At 68.6% G+C, this 23,695-nt stretch overlaps 4 protein-coding genes and 1 long non-coding RNA gene across 8 annotated transcripts; 2 read left to right on the forward strand and 3 right to left on the reverse strand.

Moving 5' to 3' along the window:
* Positions 1 to 1,537: 1,537 nt before the first annotated feature.
* On the reverse strand, positions 1,538 to 4,939 carry MRPL10 (mitochondrial ribosomal protein L10). The gene is given in 6 exon segments (XM_051775564.1): positions 1,538 to 2,369; positions 2,372 to 2,497; positions 2,653 to 2,797; positions 2,884 to 3,057; positions 3,977 to 4,146; positions 4,816 to 4,939. Coding segments are annotated over 6 exon segments (1,002 nt in total). The 5' UTR covers positions 4,853 to 4,939; the 3' UTR covers positions 1,538 to 2,019.
* Positions 4,940 to 5,374: 435 nt separating this feature from the next.
* LRRC46 (leucine rich repeat containing 46) lies at positions 5,375 to 8,464 on the forward strand. The gene is made up of 8 exons (XM_051775571.1): positions 5,375 to 5,626; positions 5,723 to 5,783; positions 5,869 to 5,977; positions 6,464 to 6,510; positions 6,642 to 6,751; positions 6,979 to 7,048; positions 7,598 to 7,749; positions 7,848 to 8,464. Exons 1-8 carry the CDS (start codon positions 5,593 to 5,595, stop codon positions 8,180 to 8,182), a joined length of 918 nt encoding a protein of 305 aa, XP_051631531.1. The 5' UTR covers positions 5,375 to 5,592; the 3' UTR covers positions 8,183 to 8,464.
* Positions 7,980 to 12,006, reverse strand: SCRN2 (secernin 2). Of its 3 annotated transcripts, none has more exons than XM_051775565.1 (9): positions 11,956 to 12,006; positions 11,462 to 11,759; positions 10,773 to 10,954; positions 10,259 to 10,458; positions 9,964 to 10,179; positions 9,236 to 9,401; positions 8,961 to 9,138; positions 8,480 to 8,649; positions 7,991 to 8,126 (listed from the first exon to the last, which is right to left on the reverse strand). In XM_051775565.1, the coding sequence occupies exons 2-8, from the start codon at positions 11,630 to 11,632 to the stop codon at positions 8,491 to 8,493; spliced, it is 1,272 nt and encodes a 423-aa protein (XP_051631525.1). In that variant the 5' UTR covers positions 11,633 to 11,759; positions 11,956 to 12,006; the 3' UTR covers positions 7,991 to 8,126; positions 8,480 to 8,490. The 3 variants fall into 3 exon arrangements, with proteins under 3 accessions (XP_051631527.1, XP_051631525.1, XP_051631526.1); XM_051775566.1 differs by having other exon boundaries at positions 11,462 to 11,633; positions 11,956 to 12,003; XM_051775567.1 differs by lacking the exon at positions 11,956 to 12,006 and having other exon boundaries at positions 7,980 to 8,113; positions 11,462 to 11,882.
* LOC127465107 (uncharacterized) lies at positions 11,182 to 11,553 on the forward strand. The gene is made up of 2 exons (XR_007901846.1): positions 11,182 to 11,302; positions 11,375 to 11,553. It is a non-coding gene; the product is annotated as an uncharacterized LOC127465107 (long non-coding RNA).
* A 4,262-nt stretch (positions 12,007 to 16,268) lies between the features above and the next one.
* SP6 (Sp6 transcription factor) lies at positions 16,269 to 20,637 on the reverse strand. Of its 2 annotated transcripts, none has more exons than XM_051775569.1 (2): positions 20,341 to 20,637; positions 16,269 to 17,533 (listed from the first exon to the last, which is right to left on the reverse strand). In XM_051775569.1, exon 2 carries the CDS (start codon positions 17,507 to 17,509, stop codon positions 16,394 to 16,396), a length of 1,116 nt encoding a protein of 371 aa, XP_051631529.1. In that variant the 5' UTR covers positions 17,510 to 17,533; positions 20,341 to 20,637; the 3' UTR covers positions 16,269 to 16,393. The 2 variants fall into 2 exon arrangements, with proteins under 2 accessions (XP_051631529.1, XP_051631530.1); XM_051775570.1 differs by having other exon boundaries at positions 20,337 to 20,637.
* Positions 20,638 to 23,695: the final 3,058 nt, after the last annotated feature.

Here is a 23,695-nt window from a genome sequence, read left to right on the forward strand (position 1 = left end):
GAGCTTCTCCACCCTCCCCACCCCGGCCCTCGCGGGGATGAGGGGTGGTGGGGGTCCCTCTGACCCCCGGGAGCGGGGAGTCCTGAATGTCACCGCCGCCGGCACCCAGAAATTTCTGCGTGACAAGGAGTCTTTACCCCCCCCCGGCCTTATCTCGGCTCCCCCGCCCGGTCCGGGTTCAGAGTCCAGCCCCGACGCCCCATGGACCGGGTACCACGGGGCAACCCCACGGCGGGGGCACAGCCAGGGGGGTGACACCGGTACGAAGACCGGGATCAACCCCGGCCCGTCCTGGCACCCCCGAGCCAGGACATGACCCCTCCAAACCCCGGCGGAGCGTTCCCTTTGCCCTTGCCGGTTCCTGAGCCACAGGGAAGTCTCCCCCCCAGCCCTGCCACCCCCTCCCGGCGCTGTCCCTGGCAGGGGATCCCGGTGTCCCGGCTGATGCTGATCCTGGGATAACCCTGGGAGGGCGGCCAAGCCCCGGTGCTGGCGACCACCGCGGCACCGGTACCCGCTGCACCGGTAACTGCGGCACCGAGAGACAACCACGGCACCGAGAGACAACCACGGCACCGAGAGACAACCACGGCACCGAGAGGCGACCGCGGCTCCGCGCCCCCCGGCCCGCAGGGGAGGACACCGGGGGTCTCCCCCGCAGCTCCATCCCCTCCCCTGCCCAGCCCCGCAGGTGCTGCGGGAGCTCAGCACCGACCCCTCGCACCGCACCGGGGCTGTGCCGGTGCCCCCGGGGGTCTCCATCCCCGGTGCCGCCCCCCCGGGGGCGGCGGGGGCCGGGGGTGGCGGGTCGCCGGTCCCCGGTGCTCACCTGGGCGGGCGGCGGGCGGGCGGCGGGGGACGGTCGCATCCTGCCGGTGGCAGCAGGAAGCGGAACACGGAGGGCGGTGCGGAGCCGCTCGGCTCTGCCCCCTGCTCCGTGGAGGACCGGAGCCGCCGGGATCGCCGGGAGGAGCCGGGATCGCCGGGAGCCGCCGGGAGCCGCCGGGATCGCCGGGACACCGAGCGCGGGCGGAGCCGCGGTCCCCGCACGGCACCGGGGCGGTTCCGCTCGCGGACCCCCGGAGTCCCCACCCGGGACCAGCCCGCGGGAAAAGGGACGGCCCAGGAGGGGTGGGGGGATTCCCGCGAGAGGCAGCACCTCGGGGGTCTCAGGGGGTCACCACCCCACGGGGGTCCCGGGGCTGAGCATCCCTCGGGGGTCTCAGGGGGTCACCACCCCACGGGGGTCTCCGGGCTGAGCATCCCTCGGGGGTCTCAGGGGGTCACCACCCCACGGGGGTCTTGGGGCTGATCATTCCACGGGAATCTCATTCCAGCCCATGGAGGTCTCGGGACTGACCACCAATCCAAGGGGGTCCCAGGGCATTCCCACCCCAGGATTTCCCTCACCCACCCCCCAGCTCTGTTTCCCTCTGCTCCATCAGACCCCCCCAAGCAGCCCCGGCCTCCCCCCCACGCTCTCGAGGAGCAGGACCCCCCTCCACACCCCCCAAAATCCCAGAGAGGCTTCGGCATCTCCACACGGACACTTTAATGGACACTGGATCAGTGTTACAGCAAATTCCCCCTCATCCTCATTCCAGGGGGCTTGGAGTGCTCAAAACTCTCCTGTGGCCCCCCCCCCATGCTCTTCCTGCTCCTCCTCCTCTGGCCAATCCCTGAGACCTTCCATCTCACCTTTAGAATATTCCCAGGAATATTCCTCAGGGGAAGGGCCAGGGCTCCCTGCTGGGGCTGGGGGGCTGCAGGACCCTCAGTCCTGCCCCAGTACCAAAATTCCAACCCCTGATCCCCCCCTCCTGCACAGCCAGGGAAGGAGCCGATTCCCAGGGCCCAGAGTCAGTGATTCCCTGTGTCCTGCAGCTGGAGGAGCAGATTCCCAGGGCCTGGAGTCAGTGATTCCCTGTGTCCTGCAGCTGGAGGAGCCAATTCCCAGGGCCTGGAGTCAGTGATTCCCTGTGTCCTGCAGCTGGAGGAGCCGATTCCTGGGGTCCAGCATCAGTGATTCCCTGTGTCCCAGTCTGGGGGGGTCTCCCTGGGATCCCCCATGCCCCACAGCTGGGGAAGGAGCCAATTCCCACAGTCTGAACTCCCACATTCCAGGCCGGGGGGTGCTCCCCAGGTTCCCACCATGTCCCACATCCAGGGAATCAGCCAGTTCCCGGTGCCAGCCATTCCCTGTGCCCTGGGGGGGCTCCCAGAGTGGGGAAGGAGCCGATCCCAGGGCCCAGCATCAATGATTCCCCTTTCCCTGCTCCTGGGGGGCTTCCCAGGCGCCCCCGTGTCCCGGAGCCGGCGGATGTGCTCATCCAGGAGCGCTGTGAGGAGGGAGGGCCCGCGCTGGAGCAGGATGAGGTCTGGGAGGGCAGGAGGGCCAGGGCTCCCACCGTCTGCCCCTGGGAGGCCTCCAGGGAGGGCAGCTGGGCGAAGTTCTCCACTCCCCGCCGGCTCAGGATCGTGTCGTCGATGCAGGCGCCTGGAAGAGAGCAGGATATGGGATAACAGAGCATTCCACGAAGGAACTGTTTGCTCCTTCAGGCTCCCACCCCTCCAATCCATCGGCTTGGACCCTCCTTCCCAGCCCTGGAGGAGCCCAGTGCCGGGATATGGGGAGCAGGGGAATGCCCTCACCCAGGAGGTTGACCTGTGGGATTCCCTTCAGCACCCGCAGCATCTCCCGGGCCCGGGTCTCCGGGCTCACCAGCAGGATGTTGCGGCACACGAAGAGCGGGAGGAGGTTCCTGTACTTGGACTGCTCCAGCACCGGCCGGACAATCTGGAAAACGCCTTGGGAGTGACGCCTGGAGCAGCCCAGGACGCACCCCTCTCCCCCCACACCTCCCCTCCGGGATGGGCGCCCACCTCGTTGAGCACGAACTTGACCTCGATGTTGTGCTTGCGCAGGTAGTGGCGCATGGTGACCACGTCCTCGTCCGGCATGGAGTTGTACTGGCACACGGCCACCATGCGGCTGCTCCGGAACGCCTGCTCCACCTGCCGCCGCAGCAGCCGGACATAGCCGGACATAACGTCCTCCTGGGCGGGAGGGACACGGGATACAGGGATACGGGGATACGGGGACACAGGGATACAGGGATACGGGGATACAAGGATACGGGATACGGGGATACGGGGATACGGGGATACGGGATACGGGATACGGGGATACGGGGATACGGGGATACGCAGACACAGGGAGAGGGGGAATGGCTGCTGTGACCCCCCCCATGGAGATCCGGCAGCTACAGGTGGGAGGTGATCCCATGGATCTCGAGGTGATCCCATGGATCTCAAGGTGCTCCCATGGTCCATGAGGTAATCCCATGGATCTCAGGATGTTCCCATGGTCAATGAGGTGATCTCATGGATCTCAATGTGCTCCCATGGTCCATGAAGTGATCCCATGGTCCATGAGGTGATCCCATGAATCTCAGGGTGTTCCCATGGACCATGAGGTGATCCCATGGATCTCAAGGTGATCCCATGGTCCATGAGATGATCCCATGGATTTCAAGGTGTTCCCATCGTCCATGAGGTGATCCCATGGTCCATGAGGTGATCCCATGGATCTCAGGGTGTTCCCATGGTCCATGAGATGATCCCATGGATCTCGAGGTGTTCCCATGGTCCATGAGGTGATCCCATGGTCCATGAAGTGATCCCATGGATCATGAAACACTGCCTGGATCTCAAGACGCTCCCATGGATCTCAAGATGCTCCCATGGATCGTGAGATGTTTCTGTGGATCTCGAGACACTCCCATGGATGGGAACCCACCTGGTTTCCAGCACCTGCTGGGGCACCTCCCCGCCACCCACAGCATGCCAAAAAAGGGGATTACCCACCCCGGGAAGGTCTCACACCGGCTCCAGCCAGGCCGTCCGTGGTGTCCCGGGATCGAGGGAACCCTCCCCTCCCCAGACCCTGCAGACCCCGGGCAGGGCCCCTCCTCACCTCCTGCGGGGGGTCCCTGGGCGCGGGGAGGCAGCGGGGGGGCACGGCGGGCCGGGGGGGCACGTACTCGGTCACGGCCAGCAGCTTCTGCCGCTGGAAGTGCATGGCCTTCCAGTGCCGCGTCACCGCCTTGGAGCCGCGCCGGAGCAGCTGCAGCGCGGGCAGCCAGCCTGGGGGGAGCGGGGCACCCTTCCCATCCCTGCTCCCTGCCCCTTCCCATCCCCGCTCCCTGCCCCTGCCCATCCCCGGCCCCTGCCCCTTCCCATCCCCGGCCCCTGCCCCTCCCCATCCCCGCTCCCTGCCCCCTTCCCATCCCTGCATCCCTGCTCCCTGCCCCCTGCCCATCCCCGCTCCCTGCCCCCTTCCCGTCCCTGCCCCTTCCCATCCCCGCTCCCTGCCCCCTTCCCATCCCCGCTCCCTGCCCCTTTCCCATTCCTGGCCTCTGCACCCTTCCCATTCCCGGTCCTGTTCCCCGGTGCTTCTTCCTGTCCCACTCCCATTTCAGTTTTCTGCCCTATTCCCAATCCTGATCCCTGCCCCGTTCTAGTTCCCTGCTCCATTACCGGTCCCCGTCCCTGCCTCGTTTCCTGCCCCATTCCCGTTCCCATTCCCTGCCCTATTCCCATTGCCATTCCCAGCCCCGTTCCATCCTCATTGCCATTCCCATTCCAAGGCCCCGCTCCCGTTCCCATTCCCCTTCCCTACCCCATTCCCCTTCCCTGCCCCATTCCCGTTCCCATTCCCGTTCCCATTCCCGCTCCCTGCCCCATTCCCGTTCCCTTTCCCACTCCCATTCCCCTTCCCTGCCCCAATCCCCTTTACCGGTCCCATTCCCTCACCTCGCAGCCATCCCTTCCCGCCGCTCAGCGCCGCCATCTTGGCCGTGGCCGCGCAGGGCCTTGTGGGAAGGTGGAGGACGCGCAACTTCCTGTCTGCCCCGTCTCCATGGCAACGGCATCGCCACAGCGCGGCCTGCGCGGGGCCGGGGGTCCCTGAGCCCCCAAACCTGGGCAACCAGCCCTCAGAGAGCTCCCTGACCCAACCTTGGGGGTCCCTGAGCCCCCAAACCTGGGCAACCAGTGCTCAGAGAGCTCCCTGACCCAACCCCGGGGGTCTCTGAGCCCCCAGACCTGGGCAACCAGCACCCAGAGAGCTCCCTGACCCAACCCTGGGGGTCTCTGAGCCCCCAAACCTGGGCAACCAGCACCCAGAGAGCTCCCTGACCCAACCCCGGGGGTCCCTGAGCCCCCAAACCTGGGCAACCAGCGCTCAGAGAGCTCCCTGACCCAACCTCGGTGGTCTCTGAGCCGCAAATCTGAGCCCCCAAAGCCTCATGGGACCAGGGGAGCCCCCCAGGAGTCTCTAAGATCCCCAGGGTGGGGGTCCTGGATCGGTGAATCCACAGCCCCCTAGATACAGGGACCCTCTGCCCCACCTGGTGGTCCCAGCTGTGACACCCCACCATCCCAACACTCCTGTCCCCACTGACCCCTCCCATTCTGCAGGTTTCTGGCCCCCCTTTCGCTCAGACCCTTCCCCTTTCAGCCCCACCCCCCCCAGACACCCACCCGAGGGCACAAGGAGGGGACAAGGACCCCCCCAGGCCACCCCCTGCCATGTCTGAGCAGAAGGAGAAGACCCTTTGTGGGGGTGAGTGAGACATTGTGGGATGGGGGCTCCTCCCAGCAGGGAGGGGATGGGGGGGCTGCACCCCCCAGCCTGGACCCTCACCCTGAGATCCCACAGACCGTGAGGGGACATCCCCAGGAGTGACCCTCAGCGACAGCCTCGTCCTCACCAGGAGCAGGTGAAGACCCCACGGACCTTGGGCTGGCAGGGAGGGGGCTCTGGGCACCCCAAAGACACCCCCCCCCTCCATCCTTTTCCTCCAGATCCACGGAGCTGCTGCCCCCCTCCACCATCCGCCTGGACCGGGAGAACATCTCCTGCATCGGGAAGCTCCGGGATCAGGGAGGGATCCACAGCCTCTACCTGCAGCAGGTACAGAGCTGTGGGGCAGCTGAGACCACCCCTGGGCCTGGGGGGACACAAAACCCCCCAGATCCGCTCCTGTCTCCCCTCCTCAGCATCCAGAGGGGAGGGAAAACAGTCTCCCTCCATCCGGGATCTGGTCCCAGTGACCACCCCCCACAGCCCCCACCCCAGAGGTCTCTGAGCCCCCCAAACCTGGAGGAAAAAGAGTTTCCCTCCCATCTGATACCAGTCCCACTGGAATTCCAGTCAGGGTCTGGGATCAGCCGCCTGGTGTTTCCAAACCCCACATGAGGAGCCTCAGGGTCCTCCTGAATTTTGGGGTCTCTCCCTGTCCTCACCCCCTGCAATTCCCTCTCCATGAGGGGACATTCCACCCCCGATCCCAGGACGCTCCCCAAATCCCCAAATTTTTCATGCCGCGGGAAAAACGCGTTGTTATATTTAATTTTCTATTTTCTACTTTATTTTCCGTTTTCTATCTTTATTTTCCAGAACAAAATCGAGAGGATCGAGAATTTGGGCTGTTTTCCCAACCTGAGGTACAGCAGCTCCTGCTCCCAGGGAAATGGCTTTCCATGGGCTCCCACCTTCCCTTGGCCAGGGAGGGGGCTCAAATTCCAGCCCCTGGGAGCTGTGACATCCCCTCCCTCACCCTCCCTGTGCTCTCCAGGTTCCTCTGCCTGGCTGGAAACCGCATCCAGAGGGTGGAGAACCTGCAGGCCCTGCCTCACCTCTGTGCCCTGGACCTGTCCCACAACCTCATCCAGGTGCTGGACACAGGTGGGAAGCAGGAAGGGATGCTGGGGCTGCCAGTGTGTGTGTGGAATATCCATTCCCACCTTCCCTGCCTCAGTTTTCCCAGCTCTGGGGTGTCAGGGCTGCTCTAGGAGTCGCCTTGGGAGTGAGTGAAGAGCTGGGGGAGTTTGGGGGAGCAGGAATTTGGCTGGGCAGGGGTGGGGGGCTCAGGTCCCACCTCAGCACCTTTGTGCTTCCTTTTGTCCTGGCAGAGGAGCTGCCCCAGAGCCTCCAAATCCTGGATTTAACGGGAAACGAGTGCACCCGGCAGCAGGGATACAGGTGGGTCAGGGGGAGAGGAGAACAAGCCCCCCCAAACACCAGGGGAGCCTCTCAGCAGGGTACAGCCCCCCCAAACCAGGAGAAGCTTCAGGGTGAGCTAATTGTGGCCTCCCAGTGCCTAAAGATGGACAGAGACTTTGGAAAAGGGCCTGGAGTGACAGGACAAGGGGAATGGCTTCTCACTGCCAGAGGGGTAGATGGGATATTGGGAAGGAATTCTTCCCTGTGAGGGGCTGGGATGGATTTCCCAGAGAAGCTGTGGCTGCCCCTGGATCCCTGGAAGTGCCCAAGGCCAGGTGGGACGGGGCTGGGAGCAACCTGGGACAGTGGAAGGTGTCTCTGCCCATGGCAGGGGGTGGGTGGTCTTCAGGATCCCTCCCAACCCAAACCATTCCACGAGACATCAAATCCAAACCCCCAAGCCCAGGGATGTGAATCCCTGTCCTGTGCCCGGGCTGGGGGTGGGCTGTGCAGGGGGGACACGGTGCCAGGGGGGTCGGTGCCACCTCAGGTGAGGGGGGACATTGGCTCTTCCCTCATTTTTTCCAGGGAGCTGGTGTCGGGAGCGCTGCCCCACCTCCTGCAGCTGGATGCCCAGCCCCTCCGTGGCGAGGAAGAGGAGGGAGGAGGCTCTTCCCGCGGCGAGGATGAGGATGATGAGCTGCTCCCCCAGCCCAGCGGCCCTTTCACCGTGGACAGAGGTGCCCAGGGGGCTGCAGGGGACACGTGGCACTCCCGGGGACAGGGGTGGCAGTGCCACATCCCCCCTGATCCTTCTCCCTCCTCGCATCCCTGGCAGGTTTCTTCGCGGATCTGCGCCGGGAGCTGGTCGGGCGCTCCCAGCGGAGGAGGAGGGAGACGCTGGAGGAGCACCGGGCGCGGCTGGAGGAGCTGCAGGAACGCCGGGATCTGCTGCTGAGCCGGGATGGGGATGGAGCCCCCGGCCCCGCAGCCCCGCAGCCCCGGCAGGGCCATTCCTGGCCCCGGGCACAGCCAGGGACACCCCTCCGGGGATCCCGCGGGTCCCAGCGAGCTCCTGGTGGTGTCCAGTCCCGGAGCAAAGCTCTGGAGAAGGAGACTGGTGCCAAAGGAACAGGGCAGTTATCCCAAATATCCTGCAGTGGTCGGGAGTAAAGGTTTTGTTCCCACCCCAATCCCGTGTGGATGCCGTGGATCCCCCACCCTGCAGCCATCCCAGGGGTCTGGCACAGGCAGGGCTCCAAATCCCACTCCATATCCCTCTCCTTCCCCCTGCCCCTCATTCCAGGCCATGGACACATCTCAGTGCTTTTCTCCAGGGTAAATTAGGGGCTGGAGGTTCCACACCCCCAGGCAGGGCTGGAGGAAGCAGGGAGCCAGGGCTGGACACCAGGAATGTTCTCTCATTCCCTGCCCAGGAGTAATTCCAGGGGGGAAGCCGAGCCCACCCACCTGTAGGGGGTTTATGTGTAAAACTTCAGCTCTGCCTCCACGCAGTCGAAGAAGAGGTCGGCCAGTTCCTCGGGGTGGGGGGTCTCTGTCCCCTCCAGCAGCGCCTTCATCCCCTCCAGGCCCTGCTTCTCCAGCTCCTGCAGCGTCTCCAGGAGCTTCTGGCCCCGCTCCTGTTGGGATCGGGGAGGGAGGAGAGCTCAGGGAATCTGATCCTCATCACAGGGGGCAGTGCGAGGGTCCCAGAGTGGGGAGGGGTCTGCGAGGTCTGCGGGGTCTGTGGGATCTGTGGGGTCTGCGAGGTCTGCGGGGTCTGTGGGATCTGCAGGGTCTGCGGGGTCTGTGAGATCTGCAGGGTCTGTGGGGTCTGTGGGGTCTGTGGGATCTGTGGGGTCTGTGGGGTCTGCGGGGTCTGTGGGATCTGCAGGGTCTGCGGGGTCTGTGAGATCTGCAGGGTCTGTGGGGTCTGTGGGGTCTGTGGTACCTGGTCCTGCTCCATGAGCTCCAGGGCCGCCTGGTGCCGGCGGTACAGCTCGTGCCGCCGATCCACCGAGCTCTGGAAGCGCGGGATCTGCTTGGCAGGGTCCCGGGGGAAGGTCGGGGACCTCACCTGCGGCACGGGCTTGATGCCGGCCACGAACACGAAGGGCTTGAAGACAGACCTGGGGGAGAGGAGCACCGGCACCAGGGGGGATGGAGGCTCTGCTTCCCGGGAATGCCTCGTCCGGGAGCAGGGCTGGGCCCCCCCGAGGGCCTCACCTGGAGGGGTCGGGGGTGGCGGTGAAGAAGTGGACGCAGGGCAGGGCGGGGTCGCGGGGCAGCACGGCCACCATGCTGCCCGCCGTGCGGAACCCCTCCGAGTCCACGCAGATCCCGCTGGCCTTGTCCCGCAGGATGGACATCAACGTCTCCGCCGTGATGTGACCTGGAGGGACAGGCAGGGACACGGCACTGCTACCCCTGTCCCTGTCCCTGTCCCTGTCCCTGTCCTTGTGCCCACCCCAGTGCTGCCACAGCAGCTCCTTGCCGGTGTGGAACAACCCTTGGCGATCCATGGCTGGCCATCCCAATCCCTGTCCCGCTCCCTATCCTGTCCCTGTCCCCATTCCTATCCTTGTCCCTGTGCCCATCCCAGTCCCTGCCCCTGTCCCCCCCCCTCCATGCTGCTGCAGCATCTCTGTGCCAGCAAAGATGCAGCCCTTGGCAAACCATGGATGACCATTCCCATCCCTGTCCCTGTCCCCATCCCTGTCATATCCCAGTCTCTGTCCCTGTCCTGTCCCCATTCCCATTCCTGTCCCTGTCCTGTCCTTCTCCCTGTCCCCCTCCCTTCCCGTCCTGCCCCTATCCCTGTCCCTTCTTTGTTCCTGTCCTTCCCCTGTCCCGTCCCTATCCCTGTCCTGCCCCTATCCCTGTCCCTTCTTTGTTCCTGTCTTTCCCCTGTCCCGTCCCTATCCCTTCCCCTGTCCTGCCCCCATCCCTGTCACCTTCGTGCTGCCTCAGCAGCTCCCTCCCAGCTCGGAAGCGGGCCTTGGCAGCCTCCATGCGCGGGGGCTGCTGCTCCAGGGAGAAAACCTGGGTGAAGCTGAACTCCCCGTGCCCGCTCCACCAGCCCTGGCTCCGCGCCCGCTGCCGCAGCCCCTCGTGCTCCGCCGTGATCTCGCTGCCGATGCTCAGCTGGTTGGAGATGTTGCGGCTTCCCTCTGCGACAGAGGGGTCAGCTGGGGGGCTGACGGGGGCACACAGCTCCCCACGCTCCCAGTACACCCAGTGCCCGCTCACCAGTGATCCGCTGGGCCGCCCAGTAGCGCCCGGCGGTCTCCAGCACCCAGGCCTCGGCGCGGTCGGCCAGCAGGAAGGTGTTGTGGTACACGAAGGGCACCGGCTCCTCCTTGCAGCTCCCGCCCTGCCCGTAACGCTCCAGCAGCGCTGTCATCACCTCCAGGGCCTCCCGGGCCGAGCTGCCCCGCTCCAGACCCAGCCTGTGCCGGCAGTGCCCGTCAGCCGGGGTGGGGGGGACACGGCGCTGTTCTCACCTCCCCAAGTCCACCCTCACCTCCCTGGATCCACCCTCACCTCCCCAGGTCCATCCTCACCTCCCCAGGTCCGTCCTCATCTCCCCAGGTCCACCCTCACCTCCCCGGGTCCACCTTCACCTCACCAAGTCCATCCTCACCTCATCAGGTCCACCCTCACCTCCCCAGGTCCGTCCTCACCTCCCCAGGTCCGTCCTCACCTCCCCAGGTCCATCCTCACCTCCCCAGGTCTGTCCTCACCTCCCCAGGTCCATCCTCACCTCACCAGGTCCATGCCCAGCAGCGCCTCGTCCTCGCCCACGGGCTCGCGGGTCCACACGCCCTCGTTGCCCACGCACACTCCGTGCTCGTTGGCTCCCATCTCGGCGCCCCAGAGCCAGGCAGGGCGGCTCAGCACCACGGCGTGGGTGTGCTCTGCCTGCTCCACCTCCAGGTACGTGCACTGCGGGGGACACGGGGGGCTGGCACCGGCAGCACTCAGGGCACCGTCCCCTGCAGCCACCCGGGCCCAGGAAGGTGCTCTGGGGGGCTGAGACCTGGCACACTCAGTGCACCTTCCTCTGCCCCAAGCAGGTGCACTGGGACGGATATGGGGGGGCTGAGACCTGGCACACTCAGTGCACCTTCCTCTGCCCCAAGCAGGTGCACTGGGATGGATATGGGGGGGCTGAGACCTGGCACACTCAGTGCACCCTCCCCTGCATCCCCCCTGGCCCAGGAAGGTGCTCTGGGGGGCTGAGACCTGGCACACTCAGTGCACTGTCCCCAAGAGCCACCCTGGCCCAGGCAGGTGCACTGGGGGGACACACGGACGGCCTCGGACCCGACCCACCGTCCCCTGCAGCCACCCTGGCCCAGGCAGGTGCTCCGGAGGGGATGTGAGGGGCTGAGACCTGACCCACTCAGTGCACCCTCCCCTGCGGCCGCCCTGGCCCCAGCACGGTCTCACCTGGACTTTGTCCCCGGGCTGGTGGGTGGCAGCGGGGACATAAACGACCTCCTGGACCTCGTGGCGCGGGCGATCCGCGTTCTTGGCGAAGATGACGGCGGGGGACGCGGTGTGGGGGGGCAGGGCCACGAAGCAGTCGCAGGACGAGGGCACCGGACCCTGCCCCGCCATCCTAAACCCGGCAGAGGGGCCGGGGGGGGACACGCCGAGGGGATGTCACCCCCTTGTGCCTGTCCCGGATGTGTCCCCAGGACCCCTTTGGGGCCGCACTTGGGGGGTCTGTGGGATAACGCGGTCCCTGAAACCGGGGGGACACATCAGTGACCCCACGGCGGGGGGGGCACTGGGGACACCCCCCCCACGGGACTCCGCCGCTCCGGGCACCCCCCCCCTCCACCCAGTCACCGGGACACCCCCGCACCGACCGCGGACGGGACCCCCTCCCGCCCACCCCCGGTGACCAGGGACCCCCGGGACCCCCCATTCCCACAGACCTGCTCCTGCTCCCGCAGCGCCGCCGCTGCTCCCGGTCCCGCCCCTCCCGGTCCCGTCCCGCACCGTCCGTGCGACGGCGGCGCCCGGTGGTCGGAGGCCGAACGGCGGGGACCGGGACGGATACCGGGACAGACACCGGGACAGATACCGGGACGGACACCGGGACAGGCACCGGGACAGGCACCGGGACAGGCACCGGAACCAACACCAACACCGGCACCGGGACAGACACCGGGACCGGCACCGGGACAGACACCGGGACAGACACCGGGACGGATACCGGGACAGACACCGGGACAGATACCGGGACGGACACCGGGACAGGCACCGGGACAGATACCGGGACAGACACCGGGACAGACACCGGGACAGGCACCGGGACAGACACCGGAACCAACACCAACACCGGCACCGGGACAGACACCGGGACCGGCACCGGGACAGACACCAACACCGGGACCCGCGTGGGGAGAGGGGACTGACACCGGCACCCGCATCCGCGTGGGATGGGGAGGGATCGGCCCCCAAAGGACCCCGGGGATGGGGGTCCCAGGTTTCCCCTTCCCCCAGGGCAGGGACGAGGCACCCGGGTATGAGCTGGGGAGGGTCCCGTGGGGCAGAACAACCCCCTCCCGTGGGCAGTACCCCCGTGGGCATCACCCCGCGTGGGCAGCGCCCCGCCCGCCCCGCGCTATGCGGGCGGACCTGCCGGGCAGCGCCCTGCCCGCGGGGGGACCCCGAGCGCCCGCCCGGTGCGGGGGGGGGTTGTAGGTGTAGGATGTGACCCTCGGGGGAGGCTCAGCTGGTCCTCAGCCGGGTCACCCCCACCCAGCACCCTCCAGCAACCCTGTCCTGAGCAGCCCTGGAGGCCCAAGGGGGGGGGGGGGGGTCGGGGAGCTGGACCCTTGGACTCCTTGGCAGGGTTGATTTGGGGGATTGGACCCCTGGATGATTTGGATTTGGGGTGCCGGACCCCCGGGTCCCTTGGCAGGGATGGGTTGGATTTGGGGTGCCAGACCATTGGGTCCCTTGGCAAGGATGATCTGGGGTTGGAGTATTGGACCCTGGGTCCCTTGGCAGGGATGATTTGGGGTTGGAGTATTGGACCCCTGGGTCCCTTGGCAGGGATGACTTGGGGCTGCAATGTCAGACCTCTGGGTGCCTTGACAGGGATGCTTTGGATTTGGGACGCCAGACCCCTTGGGTCCCTCGGCAGGGATGGTTTGGGGCCTCAGTGTTGGACCTCTGGGTCTCTTGGTGGGGATGGGTGGGGGCGTCGCAGTGTTGAACCCTAAATCCCTCGGCAGGGATGGTTTGGGGCCGCAGCATCAGACCCCCGGGTCTCTTGGCAGGGACGGAGCCGGGAGAGCCGGAGCGTGGAAAACACGCGGCGTTTATTCCAGTACAAAACCCAAACCCACAGCCCCGCAGCCTCTTCACAGCACAAACACTCCCCTCGCCGGGCGGGGGGCACCCCTTTGCCCCGGGGCTGCAGCCCCCCTCCCTCTTCGGGCCGCCCCGCTCTCCCCCCCTCGCAGCCGCCCCCCGGTGCCGGTCCCTCCCTGCCCCGGGGAGGCGGCCCCGGGGGTGGGGGACGCGGCGGTTCGGGGCGCGGGGCCGGGATCCCCACGCCGGCAGCAGGCTGGACTGGTTTCCCGGCCGCCGTCCCTCCCCACCCGGTTTTACAGCCTTCATTGCCCCATCGCGGCAGGCAGAGCCCCGGGGGTGCGGGGGCTGAGCACACCCGGGGGGGCACAGCGCACCTGGGGAGGGGGGTACAGCACACCTGGGGAGGGGGGAGCACAGCACACCTGGGGAGGGGGGTACAGCACACCTGGGGAGGGGGGAGCACAGCACACCTGGGGAGGGGGGCACAGCACACCTGGGGAGGGGGGGGCACAGCGCACCCCCGGCTCTGAGACAGGTGAGGCTGAACCCCCAGTCCCGGCGTCACAGCGGGACCCCCTGCTCGGCGGTTCCCTCCCCAGCCCACCCTTGGGGTGCCTCTGCTGTAGCCCCCCTGGGCCCCCCCCAAAAATCCGCAGCACGGGGTCCCCAACAGGCCAGACCCCCCCCCAGGTGCTGCTGGAGCCACTAAAACCCCACAGGTGCAGCACTGTGGCACTTTGGGGAGGGTCCTGAGCCCCCCCCCCGGGGAGGGAAATCCCATTTAGGGGGCACCGCGGGGGAATTTTGTGCTGGAAAAGGCAAATGCCGGAGTCGGGGACGTCCTTCGAGAGCTGCGGGCAGCCCAGGTCACCCGAGTCCTGCAGGGGGACAGTGGTGGCCGTGCCAGGGCTGGGGACGCGTCCTCGCAGACCCCCCCCCAGCGAGACTTCACCTCGTGCTGGGGGGCTCCAGCCCCACGGCTCGTCCCTGCCCCACAGCGCGGGGGGGGGCCGCTGCCAGCCCCTCCCACATCCATGGGGACAGGGACAGGGATGGGGACAGGGATGGGACCCTCTGAGGGGTCCGACCCCCCTCCTCCCCATCCCCACAGCCCACGGCCCGGGACGTTCCCTCTGCCCGAGTGGCAAAGCCTGGCTTCACCTTAATAAAATAATAATAATAATTAATAATAATAATAATTAATAATAATAATAATAATAAAACAATCAAACCCGAAGGTCTTGGGGCGCCCTCTGGGCACGGACCCCACTCGACTTCACCTCTACCCCTTCCCCCCAGACCCCGGGGGGCTCCGAGCCCGGGCAGCCCCCGACACGGCCCCCCCGGAGCCCCCCGGATGGGGCCATGCCGGGAGATCAGCTCCCCCCAAATTTCCCCCCCTCCCCAGACTCCCAACTGGTGTGAACTGGTGTTGGCTGGGGGGCAGAGCCGGGGAGGACCCCCGGGTGCCCCCGTTCCCCCCTCCCACCCCACCCCAGCGCTTCCTCCCCCCTCCCCAAAGCTCCCCCTCAGGTCCCGGGTTCAGCGTCTCCTTCTGTGTCCAAGGGGTTCTGCCAAAATCGGGGGGTAAGACCCCGAAGGTCTAAAAAACCGAGTTTCGTGGACCCCCAGCCAGGGGTGCAGGACAGACACGGGGCCCCCCGGGGACAGGGCGTCGACCCCAGGGGAGGAAAAATACGGGGTCCCTGCTGGGGGATGCCCAGCGGGAGATAGGGGGACCCGGGAAGGGACAGCTATGGGGTCCCCGGGGGGACAGGCAGCATGCACGGGGGGGCCAGGCAGAGATTCCCTGGAGATACGGGACCCCCGGGGGAGGACGGCTACGGGGCCACGGGGGGACAGGCAGCATGCACGGGGGGGGGTCAGTGGGGGTCCCCTGGGCTGTGGGGTCCCCGAGGGACCTGCAGCACGCCCAGGGGGGTGGCTGCGGTCCCCGGGAAGGGACGGCAAGGGGTGGGGGACAGGCAGCTCGGCCCCCCCAGTCCCGGGGTCCGCGGGCAGGGCCGGCCCCGCGGTGCCCGGGGGGGCGGGCGGGGGTCGCGGGGCAGCGCGGCCGTGCCAGGCCGGAGGAATGTGGCCGCCCCGGCTCTCCCGGGCCCGCGGCCGCCCCGCTGCTTCCCGCCCGGGGCCGCGGCGGTGGGCGTGGGAAAGCTGCGGGTGTGCGCTTGGGCAACGGCCCCGCCACGCGCCCCGCGGCCCCCGCAGCCCCCCGAGCTCACATTCACGCAGGACTTCTTTGTTTTCCCCGTTTCAGCCTCCGTTCGGGCCAAAACAACAACAACAAAAAAAAAAGGGCTTCACATCCTCAAGCTCCCGGCCCAGGAGGGGCTTCCCGGGGTGCGGGACCACCCCCCGGCCCAGCATCTCCAGCCGGGGCGGGGGGCTGTGGGCAGCCCCCGACCCGCCCCGCGTGTCCCCCACGTGCCAAAAACTCGTGGGGTGATCAGGAAAGGGGCTGGCGCGGGGCGTGGGGAGGGGGGGCTGAGCCCGCGGTGCCACAGTTTGGAGGGGACCGCGGGGAGGGGGCCGGGGGGCTGCGGCCGCCCTCCCCGAGCGGCGGCTCCCGGGTTTCTCCTCTCTCCCTTTCTCCTTCTCCTTCCTCCCCTTTGGGCTGGACGTGCCCGGGCAGCGCCTGCTCCTTCGGCTCCCATTGATGTTCCTCCCAAACAGCCCCGCCGCCTGCCAGCAGCCTCCCGAAAAAAAAAAGATTTGGGAAGCCGGGGGAGGATGGGGGGGGGGGGGGAAGAGGAGAAGAACCGGGGCGGGAGAGCGGGAGCGGGACAAGTGAAACCGCCTCGGGGCAGCTCCGGCTCCGGCGCTCCCCAAACGCCGCAGCGGGGCCGGGGCTGTGCCACCAGCCTTGTCCCCCCCTCCTCGCCACCGCCCGCTGCACAAGGGGCCAGCCCTGCGCCCACCCCCCCGCACACACACCCCAAATCCCTTCGGAGACCGGCCCCGAAGGGTCCCCCCGGTCCTCCCCGCCTCCATCCGTGTGTGTGTGTGTCCCCCCCCCCGGGGCTCAGCGGCTCAGTTTGTGGGGGCGGCGGCGTTGCCCCCCTCGGGCTCCCTCTTGCCTCCTCCTCCCTTGGCGGCCGACGGGTCCCCGGCGCCCTTCCCCTCGGGCTCGGCCCCGTCCTTGCCCCCGTCGTGGGTCTTCATGTGCTTGCCCAGGTGGTCGCTGCGCATGAAGACGCGGCCGCAGACGGGGCAGGCGAACTTCTTGGCGCCGGTGTGGGTCTGGAGGTGCCGCTGGAGCTCGTCGGAGCGGGTGAAGCGCTTGCCGCAGAAGAGCCAGTTGCACACGAAGGGCCGGTCGCCGCTGTGCCAGCGCAGGTGGGCTTTCAGGTGGGAGGTCTTGGCGTACGCCTTCCCGCAGCCCGGGATGTGGCAGTTGTGCAGGTGCTTGCGCTTCGCCCCCTCGGGGCACGGGCCGCCCCTCTCGGCCTCCTGGCAGTTGGGGCAGCGACACGCCGCCTGCCCCCCGCCCCTGGGCACGGCCCGCCGGGCGCCTTTGGGACGCCCCCCGCCCTCCGCCTCCGGCCCCCGCGGCTCCGGGGGACCCTCCAGCGCCTTCGCCCCCTCGGCGCCCAGGAGATGCTGCGCCGGCGGCGGCAGGAGGTGGGCGGGGGGCGCGCAGAGCTGGTGCTCCCCCCCGGGGCCGTACCCCCCCAGGGCCGGCGGCAGCCCGGGGTGCGCGGGCACCTGCAGCCCCCCGCCCTGCCCGGGGGGCAGCTCCATCCAGCTGGCCCCGGCGTGGAGGTCCCACCAGTTGACGCCCCCTCCTTCCTCGCCGGGGGCGCCGGGGTGGGGGGGCCGAAACCAGGGCTCGTAGGGGTGCGCCATGTCCGGGGGGGCCGGCAGCAGCTTGGCGTAGGCGCCGGGGGCGGCGGGGCCGTCGGGGGGCAGCTCTAACCTCGGGGGGCCATGGGGCTCGTAGGCGCCGGGGGCGGCGAAGGCGGAGTCGTCGGGCCCCGGCAGCGGCAGCTCCGGGGGGGGCAGCGGGGAGGCGAAGTCGGGGGCTCCCGGGGCGGCGGGGGCGTGCGGCTGGAAGGGCTGGAGCGGCTGCAGGTCCAGGTGGGTCGGGGAGGCGCGGGGCGCGTCCGAGGGCTGGGATCCCAGGGAGCCGCAGACCGCCGTCAGCATCGCGGGGCGGCGGCGCGCACAGACCTGCGGGGCCGAGGAGGGGTGGGCGGGGAGGGGAGGGGGGGAAGAAGAGGTGTGAGAAGAGGGGGGGACAAATCTCCGCGCACCCCCCCCCCTCCTCCCCGCCCCTCCGCGCACCGGCAGCGTCTCCCGTGCCCGTCACCCGCCTTTTGGGGGTCACCAAACCGAGGGGGGTTCGCTGCTCTGCAGCCCGATGTGACGCCAGGACGGTGGCACCAGCCTGGGGGGAGCCATCCCTTAACACCCCTCCCTTATGGACCCCGCGCCAGCCCTTGGTGGTGACGGTGGGTCACGGCCCGGAGGGGTCGGTGGCTAATTCCAAAATCCAAGGAAACCGGCAGCCCCTGCCTTGTCACCCCCCCAGGCCGTGTCCCCCAACACCCAAGGGGACGCGAGTGGCATCCCCAAGCCCGTGTCCCGACAGCACCCACGAGACCACCTTGGCTCTCCTGCCCCTCAGCCGGGCTGGGAAACCATCGCCCCCCTCCCTGCTCCTGCCCTAATCCCGCCTGGAAGCCCCCGGGCGTTTTTGGGGGCTGGTTGGCAGCGGGATGAGGCGGAGGAGCCCCGGGCAGGGCCCGCGGCAGCCCTTTGAAGGCGGGCTCTGGGACCCCCCCGGGGCACCCGCTGCACCCCCAGACCCCCGGGCGGCCGCTGCCTCCCCGGCAGGGCGGCCGTGACTCAGCGGGAGCTTTGCAAACCCCACTGGGGACGGGCCCCACCCCGGTGTCGAAATCCACCTGCCGCCACCGGCTCCCGCCCCCCGACTTCCCACCGGCGCCGCGGGGAGGGGTGGCCGAGACCCCCCCCTCACCAAAAAAACCCTCCTGCACCATCTCCTTCTCCCAGCCACCCCCTCCCCGCTGTTCCCCCCGACCCTTAACACACACACAGACCCCCCCTCAGCCCGTGTGGGACAGGGACAGACCCTCAGGGAGACACTCGGAGCGTGCTGGAAGCTTTGGGGTGGGGGATCCCCCGAACAAAGGGGCCGGACCCCCAGAGCCCCCCCGATCCCCAGCACCGAGTCTGGGGCAGGGAGGCTGCCCGGGAAGACCCCCCAGCTGTGTGGGGACACCGTTTTCCCCTGCCAGGTGTCACCCAGGAGGGCAGGGGGATCCCAAGGATCTGGGTGGGAATTGGGGGGGGTCCAAAATCCCCCTGACAGAACCCATCTCTACCTGTGCTGCCAACACCTGGGGGGGCTCAACCTCGAGCTGGTGCTGGGATGAGCCCCCTGGGGTGGCAGCCTGAGCAGGTTTTTGGGGTCCTGCTCCCCAACTGGAGCTCAGCTCTGCCCACCCCAGCCCTGGGGACCATCCTGGGGGTGTCAGGAGAGGGTTGGCACCAAGAGGGTCCATCACTTCCACCCATAGAAATCCCCAGCGGAGTCCTGAGCCCCCCAACCCTCTGCTCCCTTTGGGTGCAAAATTGGGGTCAAATCCACAAATCCCCACAGTGACAGCCTGTCACGGGGCTTTGCGGTGGCAGCTGGAAGGCACAGGGCCCCCCCGGGTCTGGGGACACAGGGGACACGGCAGGGATGTCTCCCAGCCCCCCAACCACGATGGGAGGGGAGGGGACCCTCTGTGGGGGCCCCGGGGAGGTCCCCGTGACACGGCTCCAGCACGGCCACTCCACGGCTCTCCTGGCCCCACTCCCAGCAGTCCCCCTCGGCTCAGGGGTCCCCCCAAGCCCCCCAGTGCAGCCCCACCCCGACCAGTCGCACCATCCCCACCTTCCCCACCCCCCTCCCAGCTCCAACACCAGCGAACAAGGACCACCGCTGGGATGGGGAAGGGGGAAAGCACTGGGAGCACCCCCCGCCGCGGGCCTGCCCCAGCCACGCGCGGAGCCTTCCCGGGACATTTTTCCATGCGGGAAGGATGACAAAAGTCCCCAGGGGGGCCCCCAGCGTCCTTCCTCCCTCCCTCCCTCCCTCCCTCCCTGGCGGGGCCCGACGACGCGCTGGCCATTTCACCGCAGGGAAACTGAGGCAGCGGCGGGTGAAGCGTCCCGTGAGTCACGGCCCGGGCTGGGCACAGGCGGCCCGGCCCGTCTCCCAGCCCCGCCGGTGCCTCGCCCCGCGGCGGGGCCGGGCGGGCGCCGCTGCCCCCCAGCACCGGGAGCCCCGACGGGTGGGCCGGGGGCGGCGGCGGTGGGTTTCTGGGGGGATATCGCGGGTTCGGGGGCGTGCCGGGGGTTCGGGGGGATGCTGTGGGGTGGCGGGGATGCCGCGGGTTCGGGGGGATGCCGCGGGTTCGGGGTTCCCCACTCCCCGCCCAGCCCGCAGCAGCGCGTCCCGGAGCCGCAGCGAAACTCCCCGGGGTTTTTTTTTTTGGAGGGAAACGGTGGCGGCGGGGGGGGGGGGGGGGGTCCAGCCTGTCCAGCCCCCCGCATCTCACCCGCGCACCCACCACGGCTCGGCACCGGCGCGGGGTCCCTGCGGGGCCAGTGGGGGCTCGGCCCAACGGGAGGGGGTCTCAGTCCCACGGGAAGGGGTTTCAATCCCACGGGAAGGGGTCTCAGTCCCACGGGAAGGGGTTTCAATCCCACGGGAAGGGGTCTCAGCCCCGCGGGAGGGGCTGTCGCGCTGTAAATTGGAGCGGGGGGGGGGACACATCGGGGCGTCCCGGGAGGCGGCGGGGCCGGCAGCCCCGGGGCTCGGTGGCCACTGGACGCGGCGTTTCGGCGAGTAGAGACTTGCCGGGGCCGGAGCGGGCGGCCAGTTCCCAGCCGTCGGTCAGGGGCAGCCGGGACCCTCCCGGAGGGTCCCGTCAGGGATCCCCCGCGGTCCCGGGGGTACCTACGGGTCTAGCGGCGGCAGCGAGGTCCCGGTGGGTCCGTCCTCATCGGCGTGGCGCGGGCGCTGCTTCCCGAGGGGACCCCGAGGGACCCGCGCGGCTCCCCAGGGACGGGGCACCCACTGGGCCGGGCGAGCAGGAATGGCCGGGTCCCAGCCCGGCCGCCGGCTCTTCCCTCCGCCCCCCCGCCCAGCTCCACCCCCGGCCCCGGTGATTTTAACCCTTGGAGGCAGAGCCCCAGCCCCGCCGCTTGACAGGAGCCGGCTCCGGTCCCAGGATCCGGCGGATGAAAGCGGAGGGAGGGGACGGGAAGTTCGCAGCAGACACCGCAAACAGGGGGGTAATTAAAGAAGAAAGAAACAACCGCCTCCCTCCCGCGCCCGTGGCCGCCTCCTCCTGCCACCCCCCCGCCACCCCCGGGGACCCCCGGGCACCCCTCCTGTCCTCCCGCCCGGGGGTGACACGCAGACGTGCCCCACCTTCCTCCTGCCGCCCCTCCCGGGGTCCCCCCGTCTGTCTCCCCACTCCGGGGGTGTCACACCGAGGTGACCGCTGCTCCTGCCCCCCAGAGGTGTCACCTGTCCCCGTGGGGGGCTCGGGGCCCCCCCGTTGTGGCTCAGCCCTGTGCCGTGGGATAAATGGGACGGGGACGGACACGGGGGATAAGTTTTGGGGCCGGAGCTGGACCCGCGGCAGGAGGGAGCGGGATGATCGTTGCGGGACCCACCACGACCCAAATGGGATTTGGGGCACCCCCAAAGGGCCCGGGAGGTGCTGGGCTCCCCCATCCCTACTCAGCCGTGGGTGTCCAACCCTCCCCGTCCCCCGTGTCCCCCCCGAGGCTGCCGAGGAACCCCGGCACTGCCGGGTGACAACACCAGTGGAGCCACTTAATCACCGGCGCGTCGTGTCCCCATTTCCACGGCCAAACCCCCGGGGCTTGGCTGGGGGCGGCCACAACCGCGCGGGGACCCTCGGTGGAAGCCCACCCTGCCCCGAATCCCACGGGAAAAGGCTCCGGTGCCTCTCCAGAGCCGGGACCGGGCCGGCAGCGCCGCGATCCCGGCGTGCCCACACCTCCCGGCGAGCCTGCCAAGCACCCGGCCGGGCGGAGGGTGCAGGGAACTCCTTCGCCCCGGGGAAAACTCTCCTGGTTTTCATCATCCCAGGGAATGGCTCCACCGCCGCCGCCGCCACCAAAACGCGGCCGCCCGTGGGGTGAGCGTGGCACCACGGCCTGGCTGGGGCAGGAACGGGGATGGAGCTCCCGGGATGGGGACACCGGAGTGGGGACACTGGGATGGGAAACCCAGGGTGGAGAGTTTGGGATGGGGACCCCTGGAATGGGGACACTGGGATGGGAAGCCCGGGTTGGGGACCCCCGGGATGAGGACATTGGGGTAGGGACCCCGGGAACGGGGATCCCAGGGTGGGGACACTGGGATTGGGACCCCAGGGTGGGAGCAGCGGGATGGGGGCACTGGGGTGGGGCCCCTTGGATGTGAAGGGGCAGGACAAGCAGCTGAGGGGGTTTGGCAGGGCAGAGGTGGGGGGAACACACACAAGTGCTCTGTGGGGCACGGGGGGGATAAGGGGGGGATGTGGGGGGACCCCAACCCTCAGGGTCTCGCTGCCTCTCCTCCCCTTCTGCCTGCCTGGGAGGATCCAGGGGCCATTCCCGGGGCTCCGGAGGAAGGGGGACCCCCAAGTGTTATTGGGGCCGGGGTGGTGGCCCTGGGCTCCCTGGCTGCCCCCCTGGTTGCCAGGTTGTGGCCACCAGCATCTCTCTGGGGCTGGGAGCAGTTTGCTCCAGGCACTGCCCGACCCCCATCCCGATCCCCAAAACCCATCCCAAGCCCCATTCCAGGCTCCATCCCACACCCCAGCCCCACAGGCAGCAGGGACCCCACGGTGGCAATGCTGTCCCAGGTGTCCCCCAGCCTCCAGCTCCCCCACAGCCACCAGGAACAACCTTCCCTTCCCTGTTCCCTTCCCTGTGCATCGTGCACATGTGGCACGTCCCCTGTCCCTTCCCTTGGGGGTCTCCTCCCAGTCTCCCCAGTGCTTCAGGGACGTGTCCCTGCCCGGGGATCCCAGCTGCTGGATGGCTCCTCTCCCAGCTGTTCCCAGCGTGGCTCCTCTCCAGGGAGGGATGTGGGACACACAGTGTGTGTCTCCTGCAGGGACAGGGATCTGGGAAGGCCCCGACCCCCCTCATCCCACTGGCACCGGACCCCAAGGCCCCGCCCGGGACCCTCCAGACCCCTCCCAAAACACCCCGCAGGAGATGCTGGGATGTGTCCAGGGGACAGTGGCTGGAGGGGGCAGTGGCCCAGGGCTGTGAGGAGCAGGGAGGGAGGGATTTGGGGGGGCCGGGAATCTGGGGGGGACTCCTGGAGCCCCCTGAGCAGGGCTGGAGCCTCGGCTGGGACCACGAACGGGGAGGGAATTGCGGCGATGCCGGAGCATTCCAGGGGGGATCTCCTCTGTCTGCAACCCTGAGCCGTGCCTTGAAATTACAACTAATTACAGAGCTCATTTGCATAAATTATAAGGCAAGAGGCAAACGCCTCCAACCCCTCGCAGTGATCAGGCAGCAGGAGCCGCTCCGGGAAGGGATGGGAGGGGACCGAGGGGTGACTGGGGGGGGGTTCTGGGTCCTGCCGGAGCCGGGGTGGGGGCAGGAGGGGTCGGTGCTCCCCAAAAACGCAGCGGGACCCAGTGTGAGGGTGGGCACGAGGCAGCAGCGACCCCCCCCTACCCCCCCGAGCTGCCCCCGGAGCTGGGCACAGCCTTGTCCTGCCCGAGGGAGGGGGGACAGGACCCTCGATGTGCCCCGTGGGTGATGGAGGGGGGTGGGAAGGGCTGGCACGGGGCAGGGACGGTGCCGGATTGGGGTTGGGGACACCCCTGTCCCCAGGGAAATAGGGGTGGGGGATGAAGGGAGAGACAAAGGGATGGAGGGATGGAGGGAGAGAGGAGGAGAGTCACCTCCCGGTCCCCCCAGGAGCAGGGGGACGGAGGGATGGAAGAGCAGGGATGTCCCCCCAAGCTCCAGGGGGACAGAGGGACAACCCGAGCCCCCTCCCAGCCCCGGGGGCCGAGCACTTCAAACGCTCCCGGCTCCGGAAAGGGCGGCAATTTCCTGCTCTGCCATAAAACAAATTGGGGGGGGGGGATCGGAGGGAGGAGGAGCGGGGTCGGGGCATGTCCGTGCAGGGACGGGGGACAGGGGGTGTCACATCCACGCGTGTGACCCCCCCCGGCGCGCCGCGTGCCTGCGAGCACGTCCCTGTGCACCCCCCGCACCCGTGGGTGGGTGCTGATCTCGGGGTGCCCCGGGGGGGTGACCCCGGGGGGG

The sequence above is a fragment of the Manacus candei genome, unplaced genomic scaffold, assembly GCF_025592945.1.
Source record: "Manacus candei isolate 608988 ecotype Guabito, Panama unplaced genomic scaffold, ASM2559294v1 h1tg000313l, whole genome shotgun sequence".
NCBI classification, from domain to species: Eukaryota; Metazoa; Chordata; class Aves; order Passeriformes; family Pipridae; genus Manacus; species Manacus candei.

Coding starts and splice junctions, on each gene's coding strand:
- LRRC46 (XM_051775571.1), top strand. CDS start 5,593: ATGTCTGAGCAGAAGGAGAAGACCCTTTGTGGGG. Junction 5,978..6,463: donor ACAGCCTCTACCTGCAGCAG/GTACAGAGCTGT, acceptor TTTATTTTCCAG/AACAAAATCGAGAGGATCGA. Junction 7,750..7,847: donor CCCTTTCACCGTGGACAGAG/GTGCCCAGGGGG, acceptor CATCCCTGGCAG/GTTTCTTCGCGGATCTGCGC.
- SCRN2 (XM_051775567.1), bottom strand. CDS start 11,632: ATGGCGGGGCAGGGTCCGGTGCCCTCGTCCTGCGACTGCTTCGTGGCC. Junction 10,459..10,772: donor CTGGGCATGGACCTGGTGAG/GTGAGGATGGAC, acceptor CTGCCGGCACAG/GCTGGGTCTGGAGCGGGGCA. Junction 10,180..10,258: donor GGCGGCCCAGCGGATCACTG/GTGAGCGGGCAC, acceptor CCTCTGTCGCAG/AGGGAAGCCGCAACATCTCC.
- SP6 (XM_051775569.1), bottom strand. CDS start 17,509: ATGCTGACGGCGGTCTGCGGCTCCCTGGGATCCCAGCCCTCGGACGCG.